Below are 13647 nucleotides of genomic sequence, written 5' to 3' on the forward strand. Positions count from 1 at the left end.
AATAGTTCGCCATTCATTTCCTTAGTTTCTATCGATGTATCGACATCTGCCGTATCAATTTCGTTTGGTTTAGCGGCTCATAATACGGTACACAGTATTAAGCCAATAATATGTACAGCAAGACTTAGGCCAATGAATATTTCGCTTCGCTTTCAACGTGGATGGCTTTTCTGGACTAACCCATGATTTCTTGATTGGGATTGTAGTAGAAGATCCACATTTTACGGTCAGTAACAATAGCCTATAGAAAACTCTTTCGTGTGTTAGCCATTTCCTCTCCCTTTGAATCTTTGACATCACATGTAAATGCAAACAGTTGAATCATGCTAAGCTGTCTGAAACTTATTTAAGAGTTTAAGTTAGGATTGCATCCATTAAGCCAAATTTATTGCCTTAGAACTTTTTATGCTCCTGTAGGTAATTCTTTGATATTTATTTCAGAATTACTGCTTTTGAAATAAAAACGATTGGAATATGATGGGGTAGCATCACCATAAACTTCTAGGATTAGTTGATGGATTAAACAACAGATTTCTTCAAATCAAACAACAAAAATAATCGATGTCGAAGACAAAGTTTTGAATATTGAATAGTTAGCGTCTCTGTATACCCTCACTGAGTAATACTGAGAGGAAAATACCTTTATTCCTTTATATAGAGAAATGTCAAAACCAACATATTTAATAGTTAGGTTAAGCTGACTTTCATTAATAGATATCGCTTATTTATATGCACTCAAGCAATTAATATTTTTGAGGAATTTTAATAATCATCATATAAGTACTGTCAATTGATGGAGTCATATCTTTTCGGAAGAAAATTAAGAATATCGTACGAAATGGCATTCTCGATATTTAAAACTATTTCGGCTGGAGTTCCACTATTTCGGCAAGAGTCTTAAGGTCCCTCCTATATCTGCTCTATACTGCTGACATTCCAACAACAAAAGAAGCACTACTTGGGACCTTTGCTGACGATACAATTATTATGGCAAAAGATATATCTCTGGATAGGGCAATAGAAAAAGTACAAGTGGCAGTCAACAAAAGCTACAAATGGACGAAAGATTGGAAAATTCAACTTATTGGCTCCAAATCTGTCCACGTTAATTTTGCACTGCAGCGAAGTAATAAAAACTTAATTATATAACTCAATGGATGCCCGATTTCTCAAGCAGAATCAGCTAAATACCTTGGAATCCATCTTGACGGTATATTAAATTGGAAACATCACGTTAGACAAAAAGCATAACACATTAGAACCAAAATAAAACAACTATACTGATTAGTCGGAAGATACTCTCAACTTGATATAAAATCAAAGATGTTGGTCTATAATATAATTATAAAGCCAATTTGGATCTATGGGGTGCAAATATGGGGTTGCACTAAAAATTCAAATCAACTAGTCATACAACGCTGTCAAAATAAGGTTTTTCGATTGATTACCAATACCTATCGCTACGTAACCAACAAAGAACTGCATCATGACCTGGAAATCAAATGGATTTGCGAAGTTATCCAAAATTTGAAATTGAAACATGAAAGAAGATTATTAAATCATACTAACGTGGAAGCAATATAACTGATGGGCAGGGCGCAGGATATCAGGAGATTGAAGCGTATAAAACCATACGAACTTATATAAAATGTATACATTTAGTATAAACTATAGCTGTAAGTTATTATAATTATATAATTGAGGAATACATATTGATGTATTTTCTCTCGCACTCGTCTTGCTTGTGAATTAATCCAAGTACAAATGAAAAGTAGTAATAAATTAATTGTAAATTAAGATTGTACTAAGCGTATCTAAAAAAGATGTTATAAAAAACATATAAGTATTTGTATAATGAAGCAAATTTTGTTTCAATATATGTTTAAAGCAAAGGGATGCCGAAATTATTTTAATTTATTTCCTAGCAAATCCAAATAATAGCAGATGTACCCCACTGAAGGGGAGTCTAGAAATGGGTCGTATCTGAAAGATATAATTTTTTATAAGAATCTATATAAACTTATAATACAGGAAGTTCCAACAGCTTTGAACAATTATTTCAATAAAAATGGACAGATGCTTTCTGGATAAGGCTAATTTTTGTTAAAAATATTGAATCGAAAGAACCGCAGGCCCTATAGAACTAATAATGCGATCTGATATCTTAACGAAGGTATCAGCATATATTGTTATTAGCATCCATTAATCTTTGGGCATGTTCCAGTTTTTCAAAAGTTCTTGCATTTCTAGCTAGCATTTCAGTGCGTAGTGCCCACAGATTGCTGCTGATGCTGAAATACATGAAAATACCACCTAACTCTGGTGTCTTCTCCGCCCATATTTCAAATAGCATCAGAAACTTTTAAAATATCATCTTATGGGTATATGGAACGTTCAATAAAAATCACAAACCTGTTTCACAAAAATATTTATTATACATCTAATTAATTCTAGGTTATGTACAGTTGTGTGCTTACAATTAAATATAGTAAGGTGATTTCGTTGACTAGCATTAGAGAAGTTCTTTTGGTCCAAGATAAAGTGTATACCGATTAGGACAGAACAAATAACATTACATTTGTCTGATTTACATTGCAATATACAGTTGACAATGAAATAGAATAACAGACATTTGCTATCGAGGTTTCAGCGTCACTCATTAAAATGTCTTGAGATATTCATCATCAGATTAAGTAAGTACGCACATTAGTGAAGAGTTAACGATAATCAAGCAACGTAAATTAAAAATGGTTTCTCGAAGCGAATGTCATCGAAAATTCTACTCCAATTGTTATTTTACGAGTTATTTTCTAGCGTTATGTTTCCCATTATTTTTAAAATATACACTTTCATAAAATACACAACAATTGTCGGTGTTTTGTTTTGTAACTGTAACAACCTTCCTCTACGACATCGGACTAGATGAACGTATTCTGTTCTATATACAAATATATCCTCTTCTTATTATTTAATCCTATTTAATATATCTATAGTACTATTGTAAGATTTGTTTTTATTAATTCAGCGTCAGATCATAAATATTCTAATTCAGCTCTATATTTATCGAACAGCTATGATATTAATTCTATTGAGCAAAATAAAAATAAATGTAAAAAAGATATATATTAGGTATGTTCCAAAGTAAACACTAATTTTACAAAATAAAACATTTTTTAATGTAGTCAATTAGTTCCAAGAGAGAGGCCTCCAGATATTTTGCTTGCTAGAAGTTAATATAAACTGGTTAACATTGGCTTCGGCAATAAACCCACTAGTTGACCTATCATTAAGGTATGTCTACCATTGATGAATTAGTTAAAAACTAACTAAAATAATCATGAAGGTAATGGAAATCACATTTTTTTGTTTTCACAAGGCTCTAGCTGGGCCTGCGAAATAATATGGATCCCACGTTCCTAGATTTATATTGCCAACGTAACTCAATTTGTATTTTCTACGCAACATAGTAAGCTAGTTTTCTGAGGGGTATTCAGCGAATACAATGAAGTTGAAATTATACCATAGATTAAACTATTACAGCTATTTAATAATTAGAGGTTAGTTTACGATTATGCGCATGGAATAAGCTTCCTTCGACAATGATTCAACTGATGATTAGTTAATTGTTTTAAAAGTATTGACGAAAATCATGTATATGGAATTTCTCAAAAAATGACCCGGAAGAGATAAACCGGCAATAACAAAGCGTGAAATGATTTGTCAAATTCATTTGAGTCTTTTTCGCCAAGGAAATTTTTTTTCACTCTGAAATGATGTTCAATTTGATACTACAAACTTCTTGATAAATCTAATGTTGGCTGATGATACCACTCCATCCTGTATTTGTAGATTCGAACTCCTGTTCGAAATACTGCATTTTTGAACGAATACACAGCGAGCAGTTCTAGAAATGACGGACGAAAATGTGGAGACCCATCAAAAAATATTTATGATGATGATTGTGAATATATCAGTTCAGAACTTAGAAAGCACCAAATAAATTCTTCATTTTCGGATGCTGTGGTATTTATCGGCAATCACGAATTGAGAGGTGATCTAACAATCTTATTTAGAGCTTGTAATAATCATATGTAGAATCTAAGTAGATTTAGATGTAATTTTGATAATGGAAAATATAATAAACACAATAAATATCGCCATAATACAAATAGAAAAAAGTTAAATGACAAATTATAAGTAATACACATTTGATAAATTAAAATATTTTGAGTTGAAAACTCTAGTAATTTTTAACCTGTACCATCAAATAACTGTATAAGCTATAAATATATGACATCCCAGTAGGCTGTTTTGAATAAAACATATTAATAGTTTCGAGCAAAATTGTCTATTTGCTTTGGAACATATCTAATAAACTATACAACTATAGCGAATATTTCAAATCAGAAGAACTTAATATTAAGCGTAAATATATTGAGCTAAAATTTCATAATTCTGTTAAGAGTTACGAACGAAATGAAACTGAATATTTTCATTTGATTCTTGCTCTTAACGAAAATGCGTCGACCTTTCCTAAACCTGAGTATAAAAAAATGACTAATAGATGGCGTGTTCACACCAAAAAGAATACTGACCTATGCAAGATTCTTAACGAACTATGTGATAGTAGGCCTTATCAGTCTTACCAGCGTAATTATAGAGTCGTCCAAGTACAATTACCAGTTACTTTCCTCGGGTTTTGTGCAGACGGATGCGGATAAAACGTAAACAGTCGAACGGTTTTGATAATAATAACCAGTGCGCGAATGCTAGGCTGTGAGTTTAAAATTGGACATGTAGGAAACTGTTTAGTTTATAGCCGGATTCATTCATTAGCCTGGGTTCACACGTTCGTTGTTAGCAATCGTCAGTCGGGAACATTAATGGTAGATTGTCCAGTATAGGGTGAGATCTCTTTGGTGTTTCTTGAAGCAGGATAATAGACGCAAGGGCCTGAAACAAAAAAAATATCTCAATATCTCAAACTTGAATTGAGACTATTGTAGGTGTTGTAATATAACCAATTGGTTTAGTATCTGCATTCGGTCAAGATATGTTTCAGATGAAAATTGCTAATGTGTCTGACTGACCGCCCTGTTAACAGATCGCCCTGTAGCTGCAATTCGACCATATTTTATTAAGTTAATTGTATTTCTCTCATAATAGTAATAACCCTTTAATTACACACTTTACATAACATTTTTTTTAAATGACATTTAATTAAATATAATTTTCATTATGTATCAATAATAAAGAAAGTATTGGTAAGTTTAAATTACTATACAACTGCACTTATATTATTACATTATTTTCATAATTTATATCAACTTCAGAGCATTAAATATAAGTACATTATTATTACATATTATACATTATTTTTCTTTACTTTTATTTTATAAAAATAAATATGGAATAATAATCGAAGTAATAATTTGTACATTAAACAGAAAATATATGAATAAAGTAATTTTGAAATTGATATTTGACTTTAGCCCGTATATTAAAATCGTAACGACTACAGTTAAGTAATTTACTTTTTACAATTTAGAAATGTATATTAAAGGTCTATGAGGTAAATAATCAAAATAATTGAAAGGTTCAAAGAATAAAATATCATATACTCACATATCTTATTGCATTAATACATAAATACCTTAATATTTATCAATTCTTTACAATGTTTACAAAATTACTCTAAACAATTCATAATTATTTGTCCTACGTATTCCATCTATGTAAATTAGGTAGTTAGTTTCATTTTAACTGCTGCATGTTTTCACTACTTCATTTATACATTCTCATTTATGCCCTTACAGACTTTTAAAAGAGTGTGGAATAAAAACCTACTATATAAAATAAAATCGTATTCCCACATACATCTCTATAACATGTCAATTGAAAATTCCCCGGCCTACCATATTAAAATACATTTGTTTTGGCAAATTAATTTTTTTATTCAACATAATTCCCTTCAAGGGTGATACACTGATTATAACGATCCTCCAACTTTTCGATACCATGTCTGTAGTACGATTTGCATTTTGCTTCAAAATAGGCCTCATTGGACAAAATTTTCTTCCCAGCGAGCATTCTTTTGAGATTTGAGAACACGAAATAGTCTCTGGGGGCCAGATCTGGAGAACATGGTGGATGAGGAAGCAATTAGAAGCCCAATTCATGTATTTTTTCAATCTTGGTGAAGCAGCACTTTTTTTTTCTCCAAATGCGGCCGTTTTTTGATTCTATATGCGCCAAGTAATTACTAGTGATCAAACAGAAGGTCAGGAACGCAAATTATTTTTTACGAGGGGGGTTCAGATATCATCGAGACAAACACACTGACACGTTTATTTACTATTAAAAAAAAATACAGAAATTGACACTTTCTAGGTATTTCCCCTCACTAGTTACATATTTTATCGATATTTATGGATTTTTTTGATGGCGGTATCGAAGAATTCGTTGGGCAACTCGGACAGCCATGTGCGCACGAACTCCTCGACACACGAATTCAACCTCGGTGTTGAATTTTTGACCTACGATGGCTTCTTTCAGTGGTCCAAATATGTGGTAGTCGCGGGGTGATAAATCCGGACTGTAGGGGGGTACGTTTCACTCTAATTCCGATATGGTATCGAGCGTGAGACGCGTGATATGAGTGCGCGCGTGATCCTGGAGAAGAATCGCACTTCGTGCTGAAATGCTCATCTTTTCCGAGCGATAAGTGGGTTTCACATGTATTTTCAGAGGGTTTGAGTAGTATGCAGCATTAATGGTACATTCGGTGCGAAGGAAATCGACGTACCGAAAGCACGCCCCGCAGGTCCCAGAACACCGTACACAGAACCTTACCCGCGGGTCTGATTGCCTTCCCTTTGACTGGCATCCCTTTCTCCTTCTTCCTCCACTCTTTAGACAACATCTTGCTTTCGGTAGTGTCGACGGTTTCGAGGCAAACCTTGAATGATGTGGCCGATTTAAACACGGCAGCCATACTCAGGTACTCACTACCGAACTTTTCGCATTTCGCAAACGCAGAAAAATTTCCGTCTTTTTAACGCCTTCCCACACTAAAAAACGAATGACAATACGTTTCGCTACGGCGGTCGGCCTTGACGTATGGTCGTAGCACGCGCGTGAAACACGCGCTCTCGACGAAAATTATTTAATTAAATTTGAACCACCCTCATATATTAAACCAGAATTTATCTAAAAATTAATTTGATTTAGTTGAGGGTCTTTAAAACCAAAAGAAAATAATGTTCTAATATTTTATAATCACTTAGATTGATATATGTTCTACCAACTTGCGGACTATATTTCTTGCCAACTTGTCCACTTTTAGGTATCATTTCGCAGGAAAATTTATCGGTTTGGTGTAAATATCCTGCGTCTGTCGTTGTTTTAGCCTTAGGACCTGATAAATCAAATTAAGCCGAGTAATGCCTTCATGTAAAACGGGGAATTAGGTCAAATAAAACTGAATGATTTACGACGACGTTTAGCAGAGAGAGAAAGAGAACGTGTGACTGACGGACTTGCTTCTACGACAAACGATAACTCTGCGATAATATTTGTTTAGGAAATATCTAGAGACGACAGTTCCTCATTGATATATTCATTGTAATAACAGCACGTACAAAAGGGTCCGAAGTGGGGAGAGTGCGACACTCGCCAGCCATTTGTTTTTCTTTCAATTATATTTTTATGGAAGCTTTTATTAACCGACTTAAACAAAAGAGGAGGTTATATGTTCGACTGTATATTTTTTCTGTATGTTCCCCGATTCTCCTTGAATTATGGGCTGATTTTCAAAACTCTAATTTTATTCCAAAGTGTGCACTTCCGAGATGGTTGGAACCAAGTCAGGATCCGATGGTGGAATCCGGGGAAATCGAGGGACAACCTCAAATTTCAAAGACGCGTGCAAAGTTTTCACATATTTTTTTACCTAATATAATCAGATATTTGGGTATAATGTTATTGTTGAACTTATGTGACGGAAGATCGGAAATCGTTCAGTGCAAAAGCCTTGAGTTTGCTTTTTAAGCACTATCTATAGTATACGAGAAGCTGTAGAAATATTGCATGCAACTACCTCTATGATGTAGTAGTTAGAGCGTTCAGTTTATACACAGAGGTCACAGATTCGATGCTCGGCGGGGGCAATGACTTTTTGTTGTTTTAGTTTGGTTAGAGCATTTATCAATCCACCTAGTCTAGTTAGCGGACCTCGCAGCCTGAAACATTCTTTATTTTCAATCGTTGTTTCTTTATTCCTATTTTTCCTCATATACTTAATAAATAACCGCGTAATCTATTGAATAAATATCTAACACTAAAAAGGGAAAACAAAATATTTTTAACGAAAAAATTGAACCGACTCGAAAATAAATAAGCAACTCACTAAAAAGTAAAAAATAATGAAACTTAGATTTTTAACAAAAAAAAACGTTTTAGAATAAAATATGTACATAATAATCTTTGTAATAACTAAAAAATAAATAAACAATAACTTTATTTAACCTTTCTACTACCCGTATTTTGTATTCTACTCTATATACACAATTTAGCTTAATACCTATACCTATTCATCCATTTACAATGTTATTTTAACTACCACGAACTGATCACTTTGAAGTCAGTGTCTAACCCAAACAATACAAAAATAATAACAAAATGTTGTGTCATATAAATAAAATTAAATTACGAACAAAACAAATCAAATTTGTTGCTCCTACCGGCTTCAAATTGATCAGTTGGTAGTAGTTAAAATAATACTGTAAATAGATAAATAGATTTAGGTAGGTATTAAGCTAAATTCTGTGTATATAGTAGAAAACAAAATACGTGTGGTAGATATTTTAAATAAAGTTTTTGTTTATTTTTACTTAGTTATTACAATAACTATTATGCACATACATTAAAACGTTCTTTTTTGAGTTAAAAATCTAAGTTTGATAATTTTTCACTTTTAAGTGAGTTCCTTATTTATTATTTGAATTCGGTTCATTCACTTTTTTGTTAAATAGTTTTTATATTAACAAACATTTAATAATTATCAAGTGCTCACAGGCGCCATTAAAAAAACCACAAAATTAAAATATCCGCTATAGATTTAGAGTAGCTGCAAGTTATATATTAGAGTAGTTAAATAGATGTAGCTGTTCTTCGACAAGGTTTCGTATACGTGACCTATCCACAAACTTCAGAAAATGCTATCAAAATATCAGATTAAACTTCTAGATTCTTACAACTCAGCTAAAATATTTAGGGTCAAAGAAGTTTAAGTTTATTCTACAATAGAAGCTAAAGCACGTGTATCACATAAAGTATATAGGGGCCAATACTTTTACACATGTGATATATTTCATGGAAAATATCATTATTTCTATACTTGTTGATGATACTGTAATAGTTCCTTTTAGGGACAATAGCGAAAAGGCAATAAAAAATTACAACAGGCGAGTAGTAGTATAAACAACTGGACCAATACAGGGAGAATAAAAGTTATCCAAAGAAAATTGGTACATATTAATTTTTTTTATAACCTAACTAGCTATGCAAGAATAATAATGAATAACTCAATCATTCTAAATAGCAACAATGGTTATTAAAAAGAAAAAAATTAAAATTCAAAATGTAGAGAAATGTGTTCAGTGTTGCTTTTTCTTTCCTTTCTTTCTTTTAAATAAAAGAGTGTTTTAAGTTAATTAATAGTTTTTTTTTCGCAGAATATGACTTATATTTGCATACATATAAACATAATGTAACATTATTACGAAAAAATAATCTCCATGGAGTTTGTATTTTTGATGAATAAGGAATAATGAGCCATGCCAAGATCTACAAGTAGGGATATAAAGCTTTGAAAAACTAGAGCTGAACCTATTGTGGGACTGACGGAATCATTTCACGGACTTTTTTGATGACCTATTAAAATTGTGAAAACTTGATTAGGAAGTTTTAAAACATCCACCGGATAATCCGGGCATAACTAGATTACGAACTATGTCTCACTGGCTCTCGCGGCTGGTTTAAAAACTGCTAGGAACTCACTTGCCATCTTCATCATTTTCTGGCTGGCAAATGATGCAGAATCCCTTAACAGAGAGTTCTTTATTTCACTTGAATCAATTAAAAACTTAAATTTTTAAAAATTTTATAGACTCAACAATGCTTTAGCCTGGGATGGGAAATCCGTAGATTAATATATTGATTCATATTTTACTGAAATAGGTTCACTAAAACAAAAAGTAGAATTCACATAAGAGTTCCAAATAAGAAAGATCAACATTATCGATTTACAGTAAACTTTTATTTAGAAACGAAAGGCACTGGATCAAAAGGAAAATAGATTATCGCTTGTATTCTACTTAAATTCACTTAATTCCGTTCTGGAGCGATTTAGTGAGAGAGTGAAATTCCTTTAGATTATCAGTGATAGACCCTCTAAAGAAATATTAATCAAACTGCAAGGAGTTATTTACACTGAAAGATAAATAAGTGTATTTCTCGTGGAATGGCTGGAAACGACAAAGAGCGATGACTCTGGCGTCGTAAAGGAACAAAGGCCTTTTTGTAATTAGAAGAATGTAATGTTTAAAAGTTTTGTCTCGTTCAGCGTCGTTGACAAAACGCAGTTAAGTTGCACGGGATAGCGGGAAAAAGTTCAGCTCATTAGGATCCTTCGGAAATAATCAGAAAATTGAAACAATAACAATGTAAGAGTTGCGAGATAAAGTAAACGACGAAAGTTTAATATAACATTTCATATTTCATGCGATATTGCAATTTCTGGACGGTTTTGGTTGTTAATAATATTTAATAATTTAATATATTGAGACAAAATTGAGAAATAACGGTTTATATTTCCATTTTGATCTACACTTGTTATTGTTAAGTAATTAATTTAGATATATTTTGTAGACAGAATGTAAGGTTTTATTGTAAAAAGTTCTATTTTATATTTCGAAATATTATTCCTATTGTATTGGATATCTGTCTCTCTTCAAAGGTCAAAAAAGGAACTCTGGACTGTTTTTTTAAAAATTATATTTCAAAGTTAGAGAGAAAAAACCTAATACCAACACACCAGTTTGGGTTTATTAACAAGCATTCAACAATTGACCAGGTTCATTGATTAACAGATGTTATTGAAAAACCCTACGAAAGTAAAAAAGTATGCTCTGCTGTATTCTTGGATATAGCAAAAGCCTTTGGTTTGTGCTATATCTAATTGATTTGGCATGAAGGCCTTGTTCATAAACAACAGAAAATGTTATCAAAACAACACACCGAACTATTAAAATCGTACACTATAACCAGAATGTTTAGAGCCGTACAAGAAGAAGCTTATTCTACAACAAAAAAAGAAGTTAAAACAGGTGTACCATAAGGAAGTGTGCTGGGGCCGATGCTTTATCTACTTTACACTTATGATATACCACAAATGGAGAATATTACGATGGCTACATTTGGTGATGATACTGCGATTATAGCTGTCGGAGACAATAGTGAAGAAGTCTCACGAAAATTACAGCAGGCAAGTGACAATATAAATAATTGGACATAAGCTTGGAAAATAAAAATTAATGAAAGTAAATCTGTGCATGTGCAGTTCACCTACAATCAGATCGTACACGCACCAATAACATTAAATAATATCGTTCCATATAGCAACAACACTAAATATCTTGGAATGAATCGCGATGCAAAACTTCGCTGGAAGGAACATATAAAGAAGAAAAGAAAAGAACTGGAATTGAAATATAGGAAAATGTAGTGGAATATTTGGAAAAAATATTTAATCACAATTATCAGTACATAATAAATTGCTATTAAATAAGCAAACACTTCAGTATAGCTTTAAACCTATATGGACATATGGAGTTCAATTATGGGGATGTTCTGCAAAGAGTAACATAACTAAAATACATATCTTTCAGAACAAAGTCCTGAAAGGTATAGTGGTCGCAGCCAAATACTTTAAGACTGATTATCTACATCGAGACCTTCAGACACCTACAATTTGTCAAGAAATCAAGAGAATTGCAAGGGAGCATGGGGAGAGACTTCATTCTAATGAGAATATTGAAGTATTGGATACCACCAGAACAGGACACAGACTCAAAAGAATCAAACCATCAGATCTTCTGTAGTGTTGTATAGTGACGTGCATATAATAAAAAATATAGCAGTAACATGTATAAACTTTATTTTATCAAAGACTGAGATAGGGCCGATGAGTCCTCCTAGTTATATACCTAGCTTTAAGTTATCATAGAGACAAATTGTACGTTATTCGGAAACGAATAGTAACAATATAATAACTAAATAATCAAAAAATATTTTAAAGTATCAATTTTATGAACCCTGGGTTTATCTAGACATGACCTGTTGCTTAACCTTGGCTTCGAAGCACGTAAAATCTTGGAAAAATAGCCTTTAATGTAATATAGTATAAATCTCAAAAATATAGACAGAAAAATATCCAATTCTATATAGCATAAGCTAGGCAATCCTATAGACAAAGAGATGTATAGTAACAATGTACCTGGTAACATAAAGATCAATCCTGGAACATATAACAATCAAGGTATCATCAAGTGTATATCAACTAATAATCAAACAACATAAATAGCCTTATCTCATCAACAACAATGTTTCAATAATAATCTTATGTCAAAAACTAAATATTTTTAAAATGAACATCATGACAACCTTTTTACCCAGACAACCGGAGAAATATTACAGGAACTATCAGAGAAGGGGCAAAATTACTAACATTGATAATAAATATGAATATGCTATATTATTAATATAATGTGCTATATTACGAACTAATTATTTTTCTAGCATCTGCAAAGTAGCTCAAATAATAAAGATTCTCAAATCAGGGAAAACACCAGAAGGTCTTACCTCCTACCTGCCTATAAGTTTATTACTGATAATCTCAAAATTTTTGACAAACTGTAAATAAAGAGGCTCAATTATACAACAGAAAAAATAAATATCATTCCACGACACCAATTTAGGTTTCTCAGTAAACATGGAACAATTTAACAAGTGCATAAACTTGTTAAAATAATAAATATGGACATAAAGGCCAAAATATATTGTTCGGCTGCTTTCTTAGACTTATCTTAGGCTTTTGATAATATGTAGCATACGGGATTGCAGGTTAAATTCAAGATACTTCTCCCTCATCCAGATTATGAGCTACTAAAATATTACCTCACAGATTGCCATTTTACAGTAAAACAAGGTATGAACATACCGAATTACAAGCAATATATTCAGGAGTTCCCCAAGGTAGTTTACTGGGTCCAGTACTGTATCTTCTGTATACGGCTGATCTGCCCACCACAAAAATAACTACTGTGGCAACATATGCAGACGACACAGCAATCTTAGCATCCCATGAAGATCCAGTCACAGCATTAATAAACCTACAAACCCACCTGGAGCAAGTACAAATATTTTTCAAGACATGGCGCATTAAAGCCAATGAAATAAAATCCACGCATGTAACGTTTACCCTGCGTAGAAGAACATGTCCTCCAGTGAATATCAATCATCGTCAACTCACCCAAGCAGAGCATGTTAAATATGTTGGTATGCACTTAGATCGACGACAAACTTGGA

The 13647-nt window shown here is 32.4% G+C and overlaps 1 protein-coding gene across 8 annotated transcripts in view; it reads right to left on the reverse strand.

Moving 5' to 3' along the window:
• Window positions 1–2411: 2411 nt before the first annotated feature.
• FMRFaR (FMRFamide Receptor) overlaps window positions 2412–13647 on the reverse strand; it is a 327763-nt gene continuing 316527 nt past the window's right edge. For all 8 annotated transcript variants that reach the window (XM_076402262.1, XM_076402261.1, XM_076402267.1 and 5 more), the window contains one exon: window positions 2412–4953. In XM_076402262.1, coding sequence (XP_076258377.1) covers window positions 4868–4953 — 86 coding nt within the window. In that variant the 3' untranslated portion in view covers window positions 2412–4867. The remainder of the gene's footprint in view (window positions 4954–13647) is intronic.

Source organism: Rhynchophorus ferrugineus, unplaced genomic scaffold (assembly GCF_030347505.1).
Source record: "Rhynchophorus ferrugineus isolate W39M unplaced genomic scaffold, kcgeb_rfMv2 rfM4, whole genome shotgun sequence".
NCBI lineage: Eukaryota > Metazoa > Arthropoda > Insecta > Coleoptera > Curculionidae > Rhynchophorus > Rhynchophorus ferrugineus.